At 37.4% G+C, this 24557-nt stretch overlaps 1 protein-coding gene across 1 annotated transcript in view; it reads right to left on the reverse strand.

Annotated features, from left to right (window-relative positions):
- PPP2R3A (protein phosphatase 2, regulatory subunit B'', alpha) overlaps positions 1–24557 on the reverse strand; it is a 118757-nt gene that overhangs the window by 13326 nt on the left and 80874 nt on the right. The window contains exons 11-13 of the mRNA XM_005863541.2: positions 23369–23544; positions 22544–22662; positions 20455–20561 (exon numbers count right to left, since the gene is read on the reverse strand). Of these exons, the coding sequence (XP_005863603.1) occupies positions 20455–20561; positions 22544–22662; positions 23369–23544 (402 nt within the window). The remainder of the gene's footprint in view (positions 1–20454; positions 20562–22543; positions 22663–23368; positions 23545–24557) is intronic.

Consider the following 24557-nt stretch of genomic DNA (forward strand, 5'->3'; position numbering starts at 1 on the left):
AACAAATATGTCTGAGTCTTTGAGTGAACACTTCTCTTGGGTAGATTCCTAGGAGTGGAATTTCTGATTCATATAAGTGTATGTTTAATTTTTTAAGAAACTGCCAAGCTTTCCTCAAGAGGCGATAAATTTTACATCCCCATCAGTCCAATGTATGAGGGTTCCAGATTCAAATCATTGTGCCAACTAGTGATTTTTGTTATTTTAGTGGCTGTGCAGTGTATGCTATTGAGGTTTTAATTTACATTTTTCATATACTTTTTTTGCTGTTTGTACCTCTAATTTAGTTAAGTTTTTACTCAACTCTTTTGTCCATTAAAAAAATTAGGTTATTAGTCTCTTTGTTACTGAGTTGTAAAAGTTCTTTACATATTCTGGATATGAGTCCTTCATCAAGATGCTATGGAAATATTTTCTTTCAGTCTTTTCATTTTCTTAATGGTGTCTTTTGAAGAGCAATCGTTTTAAATTTTGAAGGAAGTCCAATTTTTTGATATTTTTTATCACTCTTGCCTAATCCAAAGTCACAAAGAAACTCTGCTATGTTTTACTCGAGAAGTGTTAGAATTTTCCAGCTCTTACTACATTTAGTTCTCTTATCCATTTTGGGTTAATTATTTTTATATGTGGTGTGAGGTATGAATTGAGGTTCTTTTTTGTTTGCATATGGATATCCAACTATTTCAGTGTTGTTATTGAAAAGGCCATATATATCAGGGTCTGTTTCTAGAGTGTGTCACCAATCTATGTGTATACTTAGACATGTGTATATAATGCTATACAATTGTGATGATTGTTTGCTTTATAGTCAGTTTTAAAATCATACATCCTAAGTCCTTCAATTTTGTTCTTTTAAAAAAGTGTTTGGCTCACCCTGGCCATGTGCTCAGTGGCTAGAGTGTAGGCCGGCACAACGAAGGGTCTCAGATTCAATTCCTGGTCAAGGACATGTACTTGGGTTTCGGGTTGGGACACATGCAGGAGGCAACCAGTCCATGTCTCTCACATCCGTGTCTCTTACGCTTTCCTCCCCTCCCACTCTCTCTGAAAAGCAATGGAAAAAATATCCTCAGGTGAGGATTAACAACAAAAACGTAAAAGTGTTGGGCTGTTCTAGGTAGTTTGCATTTCTTTTTTTTTTAAAATATATTTTTATTGATTTCAGAGAGGAAGAGAGAGGGATAGAGAGATAGAAACATCAATGATGAGAGAGAATCATTGATCGGCTGCCTGCTGCATGACCCCTACTAGGGATCAAGCCCGCAACCTAGGCATGTGCCCTTGGCCAGAATTGAACCTGGGACCCTTCAGTCCACAGGCCGACGCTCTATCCACTGAGCCAAACCGGCTAGGGCAAGTTTGCATTTCTATATAAATTTTAGGATCAGCCTGCCAATTTCTGCAAAAAAAGCCTGCAAGGATTTTGATAGGGAATGGATTAAATCAGTAGATCAATTTTGGGGAACTGACATTTAAACAATACTGAGCTTTCTAATCCTATTTATTTAAGGCCATCTTTAACTTCTCTTAGCACTGTTTTGCAGTTTTCAGTTCTTTTGTTATATTTGTCCCTAAGTTTGGATGCTAATATGAATAGAATTATTCTTTTTGAATTTCACTATTTGACTTTTCAATTGCACTATATGGAAACACAACTGATTTTTTAAATATTAAGCCTGCATTCTGAGACCTTGCTAAACTCATTTATCAGATCTGGTAGCTTTTATGTAGATTTCTTAGTATTTTCTACTTAAAGTTTACATAATCTATGAATAGTTATACTTCTTCCTTTCCAATCTGAATACTTAATGTCTTTCTTGTCTTACTTCACAAGAAAGGAACTTCATTACAATGTTGAGTAGAAATGGTGAGGAATAGAAACATCCTTGCCTTGTTCCTAATCTTAGAGGCAAAGCGTTCAGTTTTTCACCAGAAATATGATGTTAACTATATAAATTCTTTTTTCCTTGGTCTAGTTCAGTGGTTCTCAACCTTCTGGCCCTTTAAATACAGTTCCTCATGTTGTGATCCAACCATAAAATTATTTTCGTTGCTACTTCATAACTGTAATGTTGCTACTGTTATGAATCGTAATGTAAATATCTGATATGCAGGATGGTCTCAGGCGACCCCTGTGAAAGGGTCGTTTGACCGCCAAAGGGGTCGCGACCCACAGGTTGAGAACTGCTGGTCTAGTTAAAGATCTTTAAAAAAAATTCTTTCCAAGGAACCAACCTTTGGTTCTATCAGTTCTTTCATACTGTTTTCCTATTTCCTATTTCATGGATTTCTACTCTGATCTTCATTATTTCCTTCTTTCTACTTACTTGGAGTTTGGTTAGCTCTTTCTTTTTCTAGCTTCTTAAGTTGGAAGCTTATATTATTGATGTTAGACCTTTCAGAGCCATGAATATTCCTCTAAGCACTACTTTAACTGCACCCTCATGCATTTTTGTATTTTGTTTCAAGATAATTTTAAATTTTCCTGTGATTTCTGCTTTGACCCATGTGTCTTTAGAAGTGTTATTTTTTTAATATATTTTATTGATTATTTACAGACAGGAAGGGAGAGAGATAGAGAGTTAGAAACATCGATGAGAGAGAAACATCGATCAGCTGCCTCCTGCACATCTCCTACTGGGGATGTGCCCGCAACCCAGATACATGCCCTTGACCGGAATCGAACCTGGGACCTTTCAGTCCGCAGGCCGACGCTCTATCCACTGAGCCAAACCGGTTTCGGCAGAAGTGTTATTTTTAACTTGCAAAAATTTTGGGGTTCCCAGATTTCTTCCTGTTATTGATTTCTAATTTATTTCTACTATGGTCCAACAACATACTTTAAATATTACTATAACCCATTTCAATTTATTGAACCTTGTTTTACTCATCTAATATATGGTCTGTCTTAGAGAAGTTCCATGTGCACTTGAAGAACATGTATATTTTCCTGTTGTTTTGTTGCATATTTGATCTCCATATTGATTAGATCAAATATGTTGACGATGTTTGAGTCAATTGTCTCTAATTCTATCGATTACTGAAAGAGTGTTGAAATTTCCAATTATAATTGTTGAACTGTCTGACAATTTTTGTTCCATGTGTTTTGGGCCTTTGTTGTTAGGCACATATACAGTTAAAACTGTTATATCTGACCATTATATTTTAACTGTTGATGAAGTAGGGATATTCATGTTTATTTCCTGAGTGAAATTTATGTCTTTTGACTGTTTTAGAATTTGTCAATATTCATGTTATTACTATTGATTTTGAAGAATAAGTGTTATATAAAAGATCACTATTGGTTATATGATCCAACCCAGTTTGTTTGCCTTTTTTTTGTGATGCAAAATTTGGCAATTTATAAATTCTAGTATACTTGAATTTATAATTTCCTTATAAATTTCTCCTATTACCTTTATGCTTTCAAAGTCTATTTATATTCTTGAAGATATTAGTTTAACATGTATATTTTTCACCTCACCACAAAGAGCCAACCTTTTATTGACTAATTGATCTTCTTTTGACACATTTAATACACCATCTTTATAGACTATATTGCTATGCATATATTTTCTGTTTATGCATGGAAATGATACTGGGTTTAATTACTATGGCTTTATAGTAATTATATGCTAACTCTCTTTCATACCCCATAATAACTTTGTTTCTTTTCAAAACTCATTGTTATTCTTATGTATTTATTGTTCCATGTGAAGTTTAGAATTAGCTTATCAAGCTCCACACATGTTTTGGGGGATTATATCAAATTGGTAAATTAATTTTAACATGGCAAACAGTCTTTATATTTTTTGATGAAATTTTATATTTTCTTCATATATATTTTTCAAGTCACGTTTTTTCTTAATATTACAATAGGATTTTTTCCTATTATATTTTTAACTGGTTGTTTCTGGGGTATAGGATTAATACCATTTAACTGTTAAGAAGGTATACTTCTTAAGTTTGCTTAGTTTTAAGATTTTTTCCAAACTAGAAAATACATTAAATTTTGTCATATTTTCCCCCCTCTTTTAATCTATTAATGACAGATCTTTTGTAAAGCTGAACCAGTTGCAATCTTGGGCTAAAAACGACTTTTATATATTGGTAGATTTGACAAATCTGTGGTCCAGTTTTCATACCTGTAAAATGGGGACAATAGCATCTACAAATTATTATTTTTTTTTGTGAGCACCCAAGTGAATTAAAATATTGAGTAGTGCTTGGCACATAGTATGCTGCACGTGTGTATAAATTAATAGATTTATTTTTGTTTAAATAAAGTTTTTTTAACTTCTTCCTTCTATGTACTTTATTTGGTTCTGTTTTGTCATCCTTTTTAATGCAACTTCAGAGGATAGCCTAGTTCATTTACTTCAGTATACAGGTTATATATTTTCCCTTGTTCATATCCCAGAGATTTTACTAAATACAGGGTGTGTCAAAAGTAGGTTTGTCGTCGTGCATACGTGAAATAGTTTATTCTTGTATGATTTATTAATTATTGAATTATTTTCTATATAGACTATAAATCTACTTTTCCCCCACCCTGTATAATGTTTTCATTCCTGATTTTAAAAAGATTGTAATTTGTATTTTCTTTACTCATTTCTTTACTAGTTAATAATTAACTATCTTTTTCTAAATATGATTAGGAATTTTTCTATTTTATTTTTTTTCTTTTAGTGATTGATCTTAAATTTTTAAAACATACTTTAACTCTAGCCATTCTTAGAGAAATATAATTCTATCAGCATCTATATTCTCCATTCTCATAAAGACTCATAGCATATTTCTCTGGCCTCTTTCTACTCTCTTATGTTAGAGCAGTGGTTCTCAACCTGTGGGTCGCGACCCCTTTGGCGGTCGAACGACCCTTTCACAGGGGTCGCCTAAGACCATCCTGCATATCAGATATTTACGATTCATAACAGTAGCAACATTACAGTTATGAAGTAGCAACGAAAATAATTTTATGGTTGGGTCACAACATGAGGAACTGTATTTAAAGGGCCAGAAGGTTGAGAACCACTGTGTTAGAAGTATCTGATCAATACTTACCTAGTTCTAAGAATAAGTTTTACTAATTTTGTTGCTCATGATTGCTTCTTGCATCCTAGTATTCCTCTAGGATCCATTTGCCTTCTTGCTGAAGAATATCCTTTAATATTTCTTTCAGAGATAGTTTGTATGTAGTAAGCTTTTCACATCTCTGAATGTCTGACAATGTCCTTATCTGGCTGTTACATTTAAATAGGAACAGAGTTCTAGGTTCTAAGTTATTTTCTTTGCAGTATTTAAATGGTCATGCTCTACTTGTTTTTGTATTCATTTTGCGGGTAATCTCTTTTTTCTTTCTGATAGGTTTTCAGTTGTCTATCTTTTATGTTCTGAAATTTCATTCTAGTACGGGATTGGCAAACTACAGTCTGTGGGTCAAATCTGTCTTGTACAGCCAATGGTTTCACCTTTTTAAGTTTGAAAAAATATCAAAAGAAGAATATTTCATGACGTGAAAATGATATGAAGATAATATCTCAGTGTCTATGATTAAAATTTTATTGGAACACAGCCATATTCTTTTGCTTAAATAAAGCTTACCTTTCCTACTTTCACACTACAATGGCAGAGCTAAGCAGTTGTGACAGACCTGCAAAGCCTAATGTATTTGCTACCTGGCCAGAAAAAAAAGTGAGCTGATAACTGTTTATGCATATATTTTTGTTTAAAAAGATACAATTCTGGGACTTATCTGGGTGTTATTTCTACTGATTCCTATAAGGATTTCTTACCCCAGAACCACACTTACTAGGCCAGATCAAAAACTTTTTAACTGGCCCTAACCGGTTTGGCTCAGTGGATAGAGTGTTGGGCTGCGGACTGAAAGGTCCCGGATTCGGTTCCAGTCAAGAGCATGTACCTTGGTTGCGGGCATATCCCCAGTAGGAGGTGTGCAGGAGGCACACAATTATGGTTTTTTCATTTAAATATTTTTCTTTTCATTTCCTAGAAATTGGCCAGTCTTGCTTCAAGAATGCAATATATTCTCTTATCTCACTAAAAATAGTAAATATACTCATTTTGGTGCCTTGTTCTGTTGCTGTAGTGAGTTTCCTTTCAAGGGTGAAAGTTCTTGCATTTGTTGAGTATTTTATTGGTATTTGTCAACAATTTAATATTTGTCTACTATTCTATGTAGTTGAGAATAGACTGCTGCCTCTGTTTGCACTGGCTGCTTACAAGAGGGCAGTGTGGAATTGCTAGTGTTTTCAATGAGAACCGGGATGGATTGGGCCATGCTGCTGGTGTGAATCTATTTTAGTGGCTGTGCTTTCTCTGCTCCAAGATCTCACACACACTGCTTTTGTCTTTCCTTTAGGGGTAGGATTAGGATATACAGTCATGCATCACTTAACGAGGTCAGCGTATATGATGATGGTCCCATAAAATTATAATGGATTATAAGCAAAAAGTTTGATTGATGTTGAAAGAAAAGGCTAGACCTGATTACTGATGTTGAATTTACTGCTGCTACTTTGGGGGCTTTAAATAGAAGAGGCTCAGTATGTGCCTGCCCTTGGCTGGGGCTGGAGTTGGCAAGGGAGCAAGAGGAATGGGCTGGGAGGAAGGAAGGCAGCCCAAGAACCATCCTCATTCCTACCTTGGCTAACATCATGCGCACAAGGTCACTTCCCTTCTCCATTTCTATTTATCTCTCCTTCCTCTCAGTCCCCCCCCCCCCAATATTCATCTCCTCCCCTTCCTCCTTTTATTTCTTATTTCAAGCTTTAGCTTTCTAGCTCTCTTAATCTCTGCTCTCCATTTCTCTCTTTTTCCTTCCCTCTCATCCTTCCTCTCTCTCTCCTCCTGATGTCTACTCTCCCTCAGATGGTGCCTCCCTCCACAGCCTTTCCCTTGCTCCCCCAAAGCATGTGCGTACAAACACACTTTATCTTTTAAACCATGTTGCTGTGGTAACTTTTTTATGTTTAGACACAAAAATAATTGCCATTTTATTTCAATTGCTTATTCAGTACCATAATAGGCTGTACAGTCTTGGAGCCTAGAAGCAATAGGCTATACCAGGGGTGGGCAAACTTTTTGACTCGAGGGCCACAATGGGTTCTTAAACTGGACCGGAGGGCCGGAACAAAAGCCTGGATGGAGTGCTTGGGTGAACTAATATAAATTCAAAGTAAACATCATTACATAAAAGGGTACGGTCTTTTTTTTTTTAGTTTTATTCATTTCAAACGGGCTGGATCCGGCCCGCGGGCCGTAGTTTGCCCACGGCTGGGCTATACCATATGGTCTAGATGTGTAAGCTCGCTATAGCATCTAGATTTGTGTAAGTACAGTCTATGATGTTTGCACAATGATGAAATGGCCTAAGGGTGAATTTTTCTGAACATATCCCCATTGGTAAGTGACACATGACTGTTTAGGATTTGGCCTAGCTGGATGCTTCTGGTCTCCCTCTTGCTCTTGGTCTCAATCAAATTCTGGTATAGATATCCTTAAATGCTGCTCTCTTTATCTGTAGTAATTATCTTCTGCACCCTCCGCATAGAACATAAGCTCTGGTTCCCTCTTCAATCTGATCCCATCTACTTTCTTTCTTTCCACGGAAAGTTTCTCTTCTTTAAGTGGTGTTCTGTATTTTTTATTTTTATGGTGTAAGAAATGGAAAACGACAGTATGCTTTAAATCTACCTCCTTGAGATGAAAAGCTGGCCTGTATTGTTATTACTTTTTAGAAATCCACTGATGTTTTGTTTATGGCCTAATATGTATTTAGTAAATGGTCTATGGATAAAGGTATTTTATCTATTTTCAGGGAATAGTTTATTATGACTGCAAATAATTTTTAGAGTTTTGCTTCAAAAATCTGATGTTATTCGGACAGTTTTTGTGTGTGCTCATTCTTTTTTTATTCAACCTTTGCTATCATTCCACAGTTGAACCCTTTTCTTTTAAAAAGTGAGTTTATTCCATTTCTTTTCACTGATCTAAAAATACTTGTCTTTTCTCATTTTTTAGTTTATGATGTGTGGTCTGTGTTTTTAATTTGTGTGTACAATTTTTTTTCTGATTGAATTAGAATATTGAGAGTTAGGCTTTTGTTTTTCAAGTGATTATTTTAATTATTATTTTATTATTATTATTTTTAAAATATATTTTATTGATTTTCTACAGAGAGGAAGGGAGAGGGATAGAGAGTCAGAAACATCGATGAGAGAGAAACATCAATCAGCTGCCTCCTGCACGCCCCCCACTGGGGATGTGCCCGCAACCAAGGTACACGCCTTTGACCGGAATCAAACCCGGGACCCTTCAGTCCGCAGGCCAATGCTCCATCCACTGAGCCAAACTGGTCAGGGCTTAATTAATACTATTAAATTCTAAACTTATCAGCTTTAGAAGGTATCTGTGGAGGCCTTGCTAATTAAACTCAACATATATTTTCTTCTTCCTCTGTACATCCTAATTCAGTTAAATAGTTATTTCTAGAATGTTACATATATATTTCTTCTTCCTCTCTACACCAGTTTTAGTTACATTATTTTCCCCATAATAATTATGGTTCTGATAAATATCCTTTCTACATTGAAATGGATTGATTGCTCATTATTATTTCTTTTTTAAACTAAATTTATTAAAGGGCAACATGGGTTAATAACATTATATAAGTTTCAGGTATACAACTTTATAATATGACATTTGTACACACTATTGTGTGCTCACCACTCAAAGTCTAGTCTACCTTCCATTACCATGAATTTGACCCTCTTTGTTCTCCTGCCAATCCCTTTCCCTCTGGTAACCACCATTCTGTTGTCTGTATCTATGAGTTTGTTTGTTGCTTTTGTTTTATATCCCACATATGAATGAAATCATGTGGTTCTTGTCCTTTTTCGTCTGACTTATTTCACTTAGCATAATGCTTTCAAGATCCATCCTGGTTGTCGCAAATGGCAATATTTCATATTTTTTATGGCTAAGCAGTACTCCATTGTATAGGTGTACCACATCTTCTTTATCCAATCATCTGATGATGGGCGCTTAGGTTTCCATGTCTTGGCTATTGTAAATAATGCTGTAGTGAACACAGGGGCACATATATCTTTATGAATAAGTGTTTTCATAATTTTTTTTGGGGGGGGGGGGAGGGATAGATACCCAGAAGAGGGATTGCTGGGTCATATGGTAGCTCTATTCTTAATTTCTTGGAGAATTTCTATACTATTTTCCATAGTGGCTGCAGTAACCTACACTCCAAACAACGATGTATAAGGGTCACCTTTTCTCTACATCTCCAATACTTGTTATTTCTTGTCTTATAGAAAATAGCCATTCTAACGTGTGAGGTGATATCTCATTGTGGTTTCGATTTACTTCCCCTTATAACTAGTGATGTTGAGCATATTTTCCTATATTTGTTGTATGTCTTCCTTGGTTAAGTGTCTATTCATGCCCTCTGCCCATTTTTTAATTGGATTTTGTTGAGTTGTATGAGTTCTTTATATATTAGCTCCTTATCAGAGGTATCATTTGCAAATATCAACCATTTTGTTGGTTGCCTTTTTATTTTTTTGATGGTTTCTTTTGCTGAGCAGAAGCATTTTAGGTTGATGTAGTCTCATTCATTTGTTTTTGCTTTTACTTCCCTTGTCTTTTGGGTCAAGTTCACAAAAATGCCTGAGGCCAACGTCCATATGTTTATTGCCTATATTTTCTTTTATGTATTTTGTTTCAGGTCTTATATTTAAGTCTTTAATCCATTTTGAGTTAATTTTTATATATAGTGTCAGAGAGTTCATTGTTTTGCAGGTGGCTTTCCAGTTTTCCCAACACTATTTATTAAAAAGACTTTCCTTTATAACATTGTGTGTTTTAGGCACCTTTGTTGAAAATTAGTTGCACATATATGCATAGGTTTATTTATAGACTCTCAATTATGTTGCATTGGTCTGTGTATCTGTTTTTCTGCCAATGCCATACTGTTTTGATTACTGTAGATTTATAGTATAATTTGACATCAGGGAGTGAGATAACTCCAGTTTTGTTCTTTTTCTTCTCAGGATTGCACTGGCTCTTCGGGGTCTTTGGTGGTTCTATACAGATTTGAGGGGTTATTTTGTTTTCTTTTATTCTGTGAAAAATACCATTGGGATTTTGATAAGAATTACATTAAATCTTTATAGCATTTTAATTCTTCCAATCCATGAACACAGAACAGCTTTCTCATTTCTTTTATTTTAAAAAAATAATTCTTTATTGTTGAAAGTATTACATATGTCCCCTTTACCCCCATTCACCTCTAGCCTCCCCTCCTCTGCTCCCCCCGCATCCCCATGGCTCCAGGCCTTCAGCACCTATTGTCTGTGTCCATGTGTTATGCATATATGCATACAAGGTCTTTGGTTGATTACCTCCCACCTATCCACCCTCCCCCCCCTTCCCTCTGAGATTCAGCACTCTGTTCCATGCTTCCATGTCTCTGGATCCACTCTGTTCATCAGTTTACTTTGTTACTTAGATTCCACATATTAGTGCGATCATGTGATACTTGTCTTTCTCTGACTGACTTATTTCACTTAGCATGATACTCTCAGGTCCCTCCATGCTGTCTCAAAGGGTAAAAGATTCTTCTTTTTTACTGCTGCATAATATTCCATAGTATAAATGTACCAAACCTTTTTTATCCACTCATCTACTGATGGGCACCTGGGCTGTTTCCAGATCTTAGCTATGTAAATTGTGCTGCTATGAACATAGGGGTGCATACATTCTTCTAATTGGTGCTTTGGGTTTCTTAGGATATATACCTAGAAGTGGTATCACTGGGTCAAATGGCAGTTCCATATTTAAATTTTTGAGGAAACTCCATACTGTTTTCCATAATGGTTGCCCTGTATTCCCACCAGCAGTGCACGAGGGTTCCCTTTTCTCCACATCCTTGTCAGCACTTGTCATTTGTTGATCTGTTGATGGTAGCTATTCTGACAGATGTGAGATGGTACCTCACTGTCATTTTGATTTGCATCTCTCAGATAATTAGTGACTTTGAGCATTTTTTCATATGTCTCTTGGCCATCTGTATGTCCTCTTTGAAGAAGTGTCTATTTAAGTCCTTTGCCCATTTTTAAATTGGATTGTTTGTCTTCCTTTTGTTAAGTTGTATGAGTTCCCTGTAAATTTTGGATATTAACCCTTTATCAGCTGTATCATTGCCAAATATGCTGTCCCATACAATGGGCTCTCTTTTCGTTTTGTTGATGGTTTATTTGCTGTGCAGCTTTTTAATTTTGATGTAGTCCCATTTGTTTATTTTCTCCTTAGTTTCTCTGCCTTAGGAGATGTATCTGTAAACATACTGCTATGAGAGATGTCTGAGATTTTGCTGCCAGCTTTCCATTTCTTTATATCTCCTTCAATTTCTTTCAACTATGTCTTATAGTTTTCAGTGTACAGGTCTTTCACTTCCTTTAAGTTTATTCCTAGGCATTTTATTCTTGTCATGATTGTATTGGGATTGTTTTCTTCATTTTTCTTTATGCAACAGATTTTTGTATAATGAGTTTGTATCCTGCAACTTGACTGTATTTACTTATTTCTTCCAATAGCTTTTTGGTGGACTCTTCAGGGTTTTCTATATCTAGAATTATGTCATCTGTAAGTAGTAACAGTTTTACTTCTTCATTCCCATTTTGGATGCCTTTTATTTCTTTTTCTTGTCTAATTGCTCTGGCTAGGACTTCCAGTACTATATTTAATAACAGTGGTAAGAATGGGCACCCTTATCTTGCTCCTGATCTTAGAGGAAAAGCTTTCAGTTTTTTTCCCAATCGAGTATGATTTTATCATAAATGGATGTTGTATCTTGTCAAATATTTTCCCTACATGCATTGATAGATCATATGATTTTTATCTTTTACTCTGTTAATGTGGTATATCACATTGATTGATTTGTGGATGCTGAACCATCCTTGCATCTCTGGAATGAACCCCACTTGATTGTGATGTATGATCCTTTTAATATATTGTATTCAATTTGCTAGTATTTTGTTTAGGATTTTTGCATCCATGTAAGCTATAGCTACTGGCTTGAAATTTTCTTTTTTTGGGTGAGTTATTTTTGCCTGGTTCTGGTACCAGGGTAATGTTAGCTTTGTAATATGAGTTAGGAGTATTCCTTCTTGTCCAATTTTTTGGAAGAGGTTAATAAGGATTAGTATTAAATCTTTAAAAAAATATATACTTTATTAACTTCAGAGAGGAAGGGAGAGGGATAGAAACATTAATGATGAGAGAGAATCATTGATTGCCTGCCTCCTGCAAGCCCCCTGGGTATCAAGCCCACAACCCTGACATGTGCCCTTACCAGGAATCCAACTGTGACTTCCTGGTTCATAGGTTGATTCTCAAGCATGGAGCTACACCAGCTGGGCAATATTAAAAAAATCTTTTTTTAATGTTTGGTAGACTTCACCAGTGAAACCAAATGGCTTTGAACTTTTGTTCATTGTCAGTTTGTTGTTTTTTTTTTTTTTTTTTGTAATTACTGTTTCAATTTCCTACTAGTGATGAGCCTATTTAGATTTTCCTCCTAGGAAGGTTGTATACTTCAAATAATTTGTCCATTTCTTCTAGCCTATCAAATTTCATGGCATATAGTCTTTCATAGTATTCTCATGTAATCCTTTTATCTTCGTGGTGTCCATTCTAACTTCTCTTCATTTCTGATTTGAGTCTTTTCTCATTTCTCTTAGGGAGTCTAGACCAGGGGTGGGCAAACTTTTTGACTCGAGGGCCACAATGGGTTCTTAAACTGGACCGGAGGGCCGGAACAAAAGCATGGATGGAGTGTTTGTGTGAACTAATATAAATTCAAAGTAAACATCATTACATAAAAGGGTACGGTCTTTTTTTTTTTTTTAGTTTTATTCATTTCAAACGGGCCGGATTCGGCCCGCGGGCCGTAGTTTGCCCACGGCTGGTCTAGACAGGTTTGTCAATTTTGTTGATCTTTTCAGAGAACCAGTTCTTTGTTTCATTTATGTAACATCTTCCACCTCTTCACTTTGAGCCCATGTTTGTCTGTGAAGTTGAGAGGAGTCTCCTGCAGGCAACATATAGTTGGAGCTTGCTTTTTAATCTATTCTGCTACTTTGTGACTTTTGATTGGTGAGTTCAGTCCATTTATATTTAGGGTAACTATTGATATATGAGGACTTACTATATCCATTTTATTTTTTGTTTTCTGGTTGCTCTTATCTCCATTGTTTCTTTCTCTTGTGATTATGTCTGCTATGTCAGTTTGGTAGTTTTCTGTGATTTTTTTTTTGGTTTTCTTTTTTTAGGTTTTGTGTCTCAGCTCTGACTTTCTGTGTGTGTTTACCATTAGCCTCATGTAAAGTGCCTCATACATACAGCAGTCCTTTTTCTTCTGATTGCATCTTATCTTCATTCCCTTGTGAGTGGTCAGTCCTTTCCTTCTCCCCTTTCATGGATTTGTCACAAATTATCTTTTTATGTTGTACCAAATTGCAGTAGCTAGTTATTTTTTAATGACATCCCCTTCATTTAACCTTTATGTTTAAATTAAGTGTTCAAGATCTTATTCTGAAGTAGAGTTGCAATTTCCTACTTCTGTCTGATAGTCATCTTACTCAGTTTTATATACTTTGTTTTTTTGGTTTTTGGTAGAAGAGCTCCTTTAAAAATTTCTTGTAAAGTAGGTCTTGCAGTAGATTCTCTCAGCTTTTGTTTGTCTGGGAAAGCCTTTATTTTTCTTCATAGCTAAAGGACAATTTTGCTGGATATATTATCCTTGGCTGACAGTTCCTTTCAATATTTTGAATATTTCCTTCCACTTTCTCCTGGCTTATAATGTTTCCATTGAAAGATGATAATATAATAGGGTTTCCTTTGGCTGCCTTGAGAATTCTTTGTCATTAAAATTTTTTTATCCTCACCAGGAATATGTTTTTTGATTTGAGAGAGAGAGAAAGAGAGAGACATCGATTGGTTGGTTACCTCCTGAATGCACCTGATCAGGAATCAATCCACAACCTTTTGGTGTATGGGAAGATGCTCCAACCAACTAAGCCACTCGGCCAGGGCTTTGTCATTAATTTTTGATAGTTTGAATAAAATGTGTTTTGGAGAAGATATTTCTGGGTTGATAAAATTAGTTGTTCTGTTAGCTTCCTTTATTTCAAAAGTCCAGTTCGTTCCATAGGCTTGGGAAGTTCTCATCAATTATTTCTTTGGGTAAGCTCTTTGTTCCCTTCTCCCTCTCTTCTTCTGGTGTATCTATTATCCTTATGTTCCTCTTTCTGACAGAGTCAGATAGTTCTCGTAGAGTTCTTTCATTTTTAAACACTCTTCTTCCTTCTAGTTTCTGTCTTCGTGTTTGCTGATTCTCTCTTAAGCAATTAAGTTCTTCATCTCCAGATTTTCTGTTTGGTTCTTTTTTTTTTAAAAATATTTTATTGATTTTTACAGAGGGGAAGGGAGAGAGATAGAGAGTTAGAAACATCGATGAGAGAGAAACATCGATCAGCTGCCTCCTGCACATCCCCTACTGGGGATATGCCCGCAACCCAGTTACATGCCCTTGACCGGAATCGAACCCGGGACCTTTCAGTCTGCAGGCCGACACTCTATCCACTGAGCCAAACCAGTTTTGGCTGTTTGGTTCTTTTTGATAGTTTTAATCTTTTTGGTAAAGTACGCCTTATGTTCATTAATTTTATTTTTGAGGTCATTGAACTGCCTTTCTGAGTTCTCTTGTTCACTGAGCTTCTTCACAACTGCAGTCTTAAATTCTCTATCATTTAAGTGAAAGTCTTCCATGGCTTCTGGAGGCTTTTCATTTTTTTTAAGTGCTCCCATGTTACCTTAGTTGTTCATGGTATTTGATGGATTGTTTCTCAGACACAAATTTGAGCTATTCAGCTATTTTCTTGTTTAGATACTATTTTGATCTCAACAATTCAGCAGGTTGACAGGCAGGGTACTTTTTTCCCCCCCAGTAGATGGTGTTATAGCACAAGTTTTTGTTTTCTCTTACTTCCATTATTTGTGCCTCTGGGATTACAGTGGATTGGTATTATTTCAGTTAAGGAAAATGCCATGTATGCACTGGGATAATGGGTGTCCTTTGTGACTGGCTTGCTTGGGTTATGGGGCATCACCACTGTAATGGGGGGAATAGAGAACTGGTGTGGCAGGCAATGGAGAACTGGCTTTGTGAGCTCCTAGAGCTATTTCCTTTTCACGAATGGTCACTGGCCCCACTGCTAATAGAATTGGTGGGGCAAGGGAGGCAAGTTGCAATCTTATGGCTCCACCTCTCTGCCAGCAATCGCTGTAGGCACTATTGTACAGCTTTCTCTACCTGGCTGTTTGGATGGGTGGAAAGTTTGCCATGTTGTGGCTCCATCCTCTGCCAGCAATGGCTGTTGGCACCACTGTACTGTCTAAGACTTCCCAGCCACCTCTACTGGGGTTTGCCATGATGGGAAGGGAGGAAGGGAGATGCCTTTTCTCTGAGGAACACTGCTTCTGAACCTCTTGCGACCCCTTTGGTGTTCGAACGACCCTTTCACAGGGGTCGCCTAAGACCATCCTGCATATCAGGTATTTACATTACGATTCATAACAGTAGCAACATTACAGTTATGAAGTAGCAACGAAAATAATTTTATGGTTGGGTCACAACATGAGGAACTGTATTTAAAGGGCCAGAAGGTTGAGAACCACTGCTCTAGATGGTAGTGTGAGGGATGTAGCTCAACTTCTCCATTACTACCATTCTCTCTGGGGCTGCAGTGGGCACCCAACTGTGTCTGCAGCCATCATCTCTGTTCTTCTCCTTGTCTCGCTTCCATATCTCATTCCAATAGGCCCACCTTTAGATGTACCATTGGGTGAATCATTCAGGTATGTTTGTGTGTTGAACAGGGAATCCTTTGTTGAGTTATAGTTGTCTGATTTGTTGTAAATTTAAGGATAGAAACAAAGGAATCTTCTTACTCTGCCATGTGGCTGATGTCACACTATTATTTCTTTTCCACCATGGCTGCTCTATGTCTGGGCTCTTTATTGGTTGGTTTTCTGGTTTTATGATTATGTCCTTTTTAAAGAAAAGCTCATGGATGCTATATTCCCTCCAGTTATTACATGTTTGAAAATGTCTATTTGTGTTTTCATGCTTGAATGTCATATTGGGCTAGTGTAAAGTTTCTGGGTATAGACTTTCTATCTCTGAGAAAGTTGTAAATATTGTTTCACAGTCTTCCAGTATTTATTTTTACTGTGGAGGTATCTGAGCCAAGAGTGATTTTTGCCCTTGTCTGGTGACTTGCATTTTGAAAAATGAACCCCCTCCCCAATAAGCTTTTATTTACCTTTGAATTCTGGTAAATTCACCACACATATCTGGGGTCAATAATTACAAGTATTTCCTAGATTATAAGAGAATCTTGTATAAGAGGATTTGATCTTTCAGAGTTAGGTCTTCATTTCAAAAAAGTTTTTTTATTATCTTTGAATTTTTTCCTATTCTGCTTGCCCTATCCAATATATACACTGAGTGGCCAGATTATTATGACCACCCCACAGTACTTCGTTGGGCCACCTTTTGCCTTCAATACTGCGGTGATTCTTCTTGGCATTGACTCCATGAGATGTTGAAAGGTGATGCGAAGAATCTGATGCCATGCCTGATGAATACCAGCTGCCTGATGGCTCTTTTAACTTCGTCCCACAAATGCTCAATTGGATTGAGACCTGGTGGTTGTGGGGGCCACCTAAGCAAGGTAAAGTCTCCCTCATGTTCTTGAAACCACTCCTGCACAATACGAGCACCGTGGCATGGCGCATTGTCTTGTTGGAAGCAGCCATTTCCATTGGGATACCCCATCAACATGATAGGATGAACTTGATCAGCAACGATACTGAGGTATGTTGTGCTATTCAGACGTTTATAATGGTCTGGCCCTCTAGCAACTTCAGCACAAAATTATAGCTAATTTGCCTACAAACGTCAGGTGGTCATAATAATCTGGCCACTAAGTGTGTGTGTGTGTGTATAAGACCGCCATCTTTGTTGGGTTAATTTGCATAGTCACTCTGATTGGCTGGTGGGCATAGCGGAGTGACACCAATTTGCATGTTTCTTTTATTAGTGTAGATGTCAGATCCCTTTTGTGTTTCTTACATACACTTAATTTTCTTTCTGATACTTATTTTGTTCATAGGATAATTTTATTAATCTTCCTATTAGACACTTAGATTGTCTCAGAGTTTTCACTGTTACAAGTATCCACACACGTTCTTAACAGCAGTGATGTTGCTTCATAAGATCAGTAAAACTGCCCTAATTCTTCCTAAGGATGCTCAGTGTCAAAAACCTTTAAATCAGGTTTGTGAATCCACTTGCCTGTCTTTTCTTTGTATGCAGTCTCGGGATAATCAATGAATGATGAATGATTTTAAGGGTTTCCAGGTCATTATCATAAAAATGAGACCCTAGTTTTGTGACTAAACATATTAAGGAAATCTTCAGATTAAAGAAAGTGGTTTGGTGATGGCTTCTTCATTACTCTCAAAAAAGATTTTGAAGACTTAATGGTAGGGGTGACAAATGGTATGGTCTCTATGTAGGACTAACTGATGTTATCTATTGAGCTGTATATATTCTGTTTATTCCACTAGATCTACTCTCCCCCTAGCTCTGTGTCCGAGGAGGGTGACCCAAATGGACCACAGCAGTGGGTTCTTATCTTTTGGTTTCTTGTTGGAAGCTAATGGAAAGTGCCAGCGGTATACAGTCAGGTGACTCTCTCCATAGTTACTATCTTCAAGTTCTGATGATGGTTTCATCTCCTTGTCCTTTTAGGCGTAGCAATGGAAATGGCTCCATACTGTTGGTAGTTTTGGGTGTCTGCATCATTTCTTGTTGGTTTTTCTAAAATCCTAATGCTTTGCAAGTATGCTATGTTTGCTACATACACATCTAGTAATTTATCCTACATGAGTGTAAAGTAACAGGTATATGAAATTATTCTTTGTAGCACACTCTCTCTCTGGGAAGCATGCCCACACCATTCCCTTCCCCCTCTTCTTCGCCCACTTCTTCCTCATAGGCATGCATCTCAAACCCTAAAGGACATCGGGAGACTTGCATTTAGGAGAGCAATAGGCAGCAGCAGCTCATCCAGGGCTAACCATATGAAACCATCTCCAAGGCCCTCTTTCCTCTGACTTCCCAGAGAACTAAGGCAGACAAGCCTAGGTCTCTATTGTTGCTTCCTCTATGCTAAGCACTTCCTTGTTTCACTGTCCCCAGCTTTTATAAATGTTCACTCATAGTAAAAAAAAAATTATTCATTGCAACATTGTATTTCTAAAGTGAACTATTAAAATATAATGTCCACATACAGAGGATTGTAAAATAACGGTATAAAAACACAGTGGACTATTATGCAACTGTAAAAAACTTAAAACATTCATTAGATATAGCTATGGAATAGTTTCCAATTTATTGGCTTGTTTTTTCCCTCAACCTTCAGTTATTCTTTTATTTTTTATTTTTTAAATATATTTTTATTGATTTCAGAGAGGAAGGGAGAGGAAGAGAGAGATAGAAACATAAATGATGAGAGAGAATCATTGATTGGCTGCCTCCTGCACGCCTCTTACTGGGCATCGAGCCTGCGACCTGGGCATATGCCCTTGACCAGAATTGAACCCGAGACCCTTGAGTCCGCAGACTGATGCTCCATCCACTGAGCCAAACTAGCTAGGGCTTCAGTTATTCTTTTAGTAATTTATTCCTCATACACTCAAGGCCCCCAAAATATTTGTGAAGCCTCATTTATATCTCAGTGATTGTAAAATACAAGTGTTTGTTTTACTATGGTGTTCTTCTAATCTTTGCTGTTATTGTTTTTAGCTTTATTGAGGTTTACATGATATTCAAAAAATTCTACATATTTAATGAATACTTCTTGATGAGTTTGGACATAATTACATCTGTGATGTCATTTCTACGACCAAGGTACTAAGCATATCTATTACCTCAAAAAATTTCCCTGTATTTGTGTGTATGTGTGTTTTAATATATTTTTATTGATGTCAGAGAGGGAGGGAGAGGGAGAGAGAGAGAGAAACATCAATGTTGAGAGAGAATCATTGATTGGCTGCCTCCTGCATGCCCCATACTGGGTATCGAGGCCACAACCCAGGCATGTGCCCTTAACTGGAATTGAACCTGGGACCCTTCCGTCCATAGGCCAGTGCTCTATCCACTGATCCAGACAAGCTAGGGCTGTGTGTGTGTGTGTTGTAGAAACATTTAATATGAGCTCTATCCTTTTAATATATTTCATAAGTGTACAATACCATATTTTTAACTATAGGTAACTATGTTGTATACTAGCAGATCTCTAGAACTTATTCATCTTGTATAATAGAAACTTTATATTATGGAAAAGGCATAGTACCAAGCTGTGGATATAATATGCTACCATATGTGTAAGAGAAAAAATAAAAAATGTATATTTGCTTTTATATATATATATATACACACACACACGCGCGCGCGCGCGTGCGCGTGCGTATCTATCTCTCCATATATGTACATATATGCAACAGAGAGTGAGAATGTGAGGAAGAGAGTATTTTTGGAAGGGTACAAAATAAATGATAACAGTGGTTGTTTTAAGGGAGGAAAACTGAATAGTAAGAAACTTTTGACTATTGTTTCTTTGAATATTAAATTATATGAATGTACTGCTTATTAAAAATGCACTATTTTAATAATAAGTATTCATTGAGAGCCTTAGAGAACCAATGACTAAAGAAGAATTAGAGGAGGAATCCCTAGGTGATGGAAAGAGCCAACAAATTATAAAGTTATGAAATGTTCTAAGCAGTGAAAGTCTCATTTAATTTCTTATCATGGTCCTTTTGTGGGATAATACACTATTATAAATTCCATGTAGAAGTTATTTCGTGTTCAGGGTTGAATGCAGAAGACCATATATGATAAAGATTTGTTTTAAACATGATCATCTTTTATTACTTAAAAAAGCTTTTCAGTTCTTCTGGCCTCCTTCCATATTTACAGAGTTCACTGACATCACTAACAAAGTAGTATGAATGCACAACAATCTTAGTTTCCAGTGAAAGGTACAACTTCATTAAAGGAAATAGGACATGAGGAGACTCTTCAGGAAATTAAGAAGGAAAGAGAAAGACTGCTGGGGAAAACATTCATTCAACTAAAGTTGTTTAAAGTCACTCATGTTTATGATACTCAAAAATTGTAAAAATGGCAAAGGATTACTAGCTTGATTTTTTAAGGTGGTTTTAATATTTCCTGATATGGGTACCTCTCCTAAAAAGGTTCTACAAGACACAGGGAGATTCACTTACCCTTCCTGGAACTGTGCTTGGGCAGACTCCTCCGCTACAAGCGTCTCATACTCCTCAGCAGCAAACCTGTCCCAGTCAGAGGGCTCAGGCATGTCATTCTCCACATCCTGATTGGAAAGAGTACCGCACAGAAAAGAAAAAATAATTAAAGACAAAGAACTGGAGATAGGTTTATGGATCACTGAAAAAAAAACTATCTGAAAATGTTTCATTGTTAAAAGAAGTGCTAAAGTAATAATACTCCTAAAGTGATTTTCCACACCTGCAATCACAAAATTATAGTCTACTGTCCATCAGCTAAATTCTTTAGGTCTACATTCTTTAGCCTTGTAATCAGAGACCTTTTTCTAGACACATCCTCCCTGGCACTTTGCCCAACAGCTATCTGGAGTGACCTGTGGGTTGCATATGACACCTGCATATGCCACCCCTTACTCTGGCAAATTTTTACTGCTTCTTTAAAATCCAGGTCAGCCCTAGCTGGTTTGGCTCAGTGGACAGAGTGTTGGCCTGCGGACTGAAGGGTCCCAGGTTCAATTCCGGTCCAGGGCACATACCCAGTGGGCTCGATCCCCAGTGTGGGGTGTGCAGGAGGCAGCCAATCAATGATTCTCATCATTGATGTTTCTATCTCTCCCTCTCCCTTCCTCTCTGAAATCAATAAAAATATATTAAAAATAAATAAATAAAATAAAATCCAGGTCAGATACCATGTCATCTCTGCTGTCTTCCTGGAAACAGCCCTTCTCCCTCAAATCATTGCTTTGCTATAGTATATGCTTGGTTTCCACCTTTTACTATTCCGTCTTTTTCATCTCTATATACCTATTCTTTATATACTAAGTCTTTTTCATTTCTATATAACCAGTGTCTCTTCAACAGTGTCTGGAGTTTGAGCACTTTCTGACTAATCATTTTTTTCTTTTTTTTGCACATCAGAACAAATTTAATTAGCTCCTCCTATAAAGAAAAGTAAAATTTAAAGGTAAAATTTAACAGTAAAATTTATAACACATATAAAAGAAATAAAGGGGGGAAAGGCCATTTTCTTGTCCTTCTATAATATGGACATCATGGATTATATATTCTAGGTAAAATATGTTTTTCTATAATGATAATGAATTAGCATTTTCCTAGGATGTAGAGTTAATTATGCCTAGAAGAATGCAAATACCTAAAAATTGATCATACAATGTGTTAATTATTACACTTAATCCATTTTAGGGACTCCAACCCCAACCTTTTAACATTCTGAAATTTGCATGCGTTTTTAGACTTACAATTGGCAATGAGTATTTGTATTTTAGGAGGTGATCTTTGTATTCTTACTACTATTTAGGTCAAAAGGTTATGCAACATGTAGAAGGAAAGGAAAAGATTGTAAAAATTTCCTGTTGTACTTCTGTATGACTCAACTGAAACAGTCTTTTTGTATCAACATAATTTTTACTTTTAAAACAGGGGAATGAATGTTGAAGGGGAAGTGGTGATATTCTACTTTTTGTTTGTTTTTGGACATGGGTCGTATGTCCAGGTTTTCTGAGGGTCCATAGGTTTTTGTATAGGGAAGGGTGCTCATCTGTTTTAGGTGTAGAATGATTTCAAACTGATAGTCATGAACAGTGATCATTAACACTTGAAAAAGTGTTACATTATCTGAAGTTTGTTTATCATAGAGAGCTTCTAGTTGTCATTATGATGGGGAAAGCTATTTACCAGGTCATCCCAGAAATGCATGATACAATTAAATCAAGTCCAATATACTTTCTAATACAGATGTACCTTTTGATATATTTTAAAATTAGAAGTTTTTTCAAACACATTTTTTTGTAACTAGTTTCTAATATATATGTAAATGCACATGGGCCATACAATTCACTCAATGATAGGCAGATGTAGGTTATCTAAACTTGATTAGCTGTCTGAACAGATGTGCTCTAGGTCCTTTATGCTCTTTTCAGTATGTGATGAAATGTTTTAAATGTTACCTCTTTAAATATCAAGTTCTTGCAGACAGAAACCATTTTTATCTGTAGCACACAGCCCCTGATATTACAACACTCAAATAGAAGTTAAAACTATACTGTACCTTCTGGACTGCAAAGGGATCTCTCTGTTCATGGTCTAAGTATTTCTCCAGATTAAAGAAAGTGTCATAAAAGATGTGAGCCATTCTGCATCTCTTCAGATCTCGTAGAGTTATTTTGCCTATGTAAAAACACAGGGCTGGTAAATTCCAAGACCTGTTTTGACAAGTGAAAAAAACTTCTACTGAAGTTTAAAAAGTATATGTAAACATTTATCTATAATAATAAAAGCGTAATATGCTAATTAGACCAGACGTCCTTCTGGATGAAGCCGGGGCTGCGAGGGAAGCCCAGGTCCCCGGTGCCAGAGGGAAGCTGGTGCCAGCAGTTGGGGGAAAGAAGGCCTACTCTTGCACGAATTTCGTGTATCAGGCCTCTAGTTTTATTATAAAAGTCCCATTTCTTTCCTTTTTTGAGGTAACATTCACATAACATAAAATTCACTATTTTAAAGTATTTTAAGTGGCTTTTAGTACACTCAGTGTTGTGCAACCATCACCACTATTGATTTCCTTAAAATTTTCTTCATCTTTCAAAAGGGAACTCCATACTCATCAAGCAGTCCCTCCTCCATCTCTTTTTACCCCTGCCCTCAAGCCCCTGGCAATCACTAGTTACTTTCTGTTTCCATGGAAAAAAATCCCATTTCTTAAACAGGATTTGCATCAAGTGTTGGTTCCACACTAATAGTAAAGGAGAAACTTAACTTTATTTTGGAAGCCTGCATGAAAGACTCTGTAAAGTTAAATAATTTAGGACAATCAGGATTACATGCCCCACACTATTACAGAGATGACCAGTGAAAATGGCGCTTTATGCAATGTTACCATCACTGGCTGGCTTCACCAGGTCAAGCATCTGGCACAGCAAATCATGGAATGGCAAGGGCTCGATGCCCATGGCTTCCATCCGTTCACACTGCTCCTCATAGAAATACTCCAGCTCGTACATGGAGAGCACACCATCCCCATCCACATCCATGCAGCGGAACCAATACTCGATGCTAGGAGAGAGGGACACTCATTAGCAATGGCCTGTACAGGTCCTTTATTCATTCAGATTTATTATTGCCCACCTTCTTTTTAAATAAAAGTTATATATGTGTGCGATTGCCTCACACCTGTCAGAAAGGCTATCATAAAAATACCAACAAACAAGTGTTGACGAGGATGTGGAGAAAGGGAACTCTCGTGCACTGTTGATGGGAATGCAGATTGGTGCAGCCACTGTGGAAAACAGTATGGAGTTTCCTCAAAAAATTAAAAATGGAACTGCCCTTCAATTCAGCAGTTCCACTTCAGGGAATATATTAAAAAAAACCTGAAATACTAATTTGAAAGAATATACGCTCCTCTATGTTCATTACAGCATTATTTACAACTAGAGGCCCACTGCACGAATTCGTGCACGGGTGGGGTCCCTCGACCTGGCCAGCAATCGAGGCCTATCAGGGCCAATCAGAGCCAGCTGGCCGGGGGGGAGGGACCGCGGGAGGTTGGCTGGCCATGGGAGGTTGGCTGTGGGAGCGCACTGACCAGCAGGGGGCAGCTCCTGCATTGAGCGTATGCTCCCTGGTGGTCAGTGCGTATCATAGCTACCAGCTGGTCATTCGGGCTACCCGCTGGTCGTTAGGTCGACCAGTCGTAACAGTCACCTAGGCTTTTATATATATAGACTAGAGGCCCGGTGCACAAAAATTTGTGCACTGGGGGGGCGTCCCCCAGCCCGGCCTGTGCCCTCTCGCAGTCTGGGACCCCTCGGGAGATAACGACCTGCTGGCTTAGGCCTGCTCCCGGGTGGCAGAGGGCAGGCCCAATCCCTAGGTGCAGCCCCTGGTCAGGCTCAGAGCAGGGCCGATTGGGGAGTTGGGGCGCCGCCCCCTGTCATGCACAAAGCAGGGCGTATCGGGAGGTTGCGATGCCACCCCTAGTCACGCTCAGGGTAGGGCCGATTGGGGGATTGGGGCACTGCCCCCTGTCACGCTCAAGGCAGGGTCGATGGGGAGGTTGCAGCGCC

Source organism: Myotis brandtii, unplaced genomic scaffold (assembly GCF_000412655.1).
Source record: "Myotis brandtii unplaced genomic scaffold, ASM41265v1 scaffold18, whole genome shotgun sequence".
NCBI classification, from domain to species: Eukaryota; Metazoa; Chordata; class Mammalia; order Chiroptera; family Vespertilionidae; genus Myotis; species Myotis brandtii.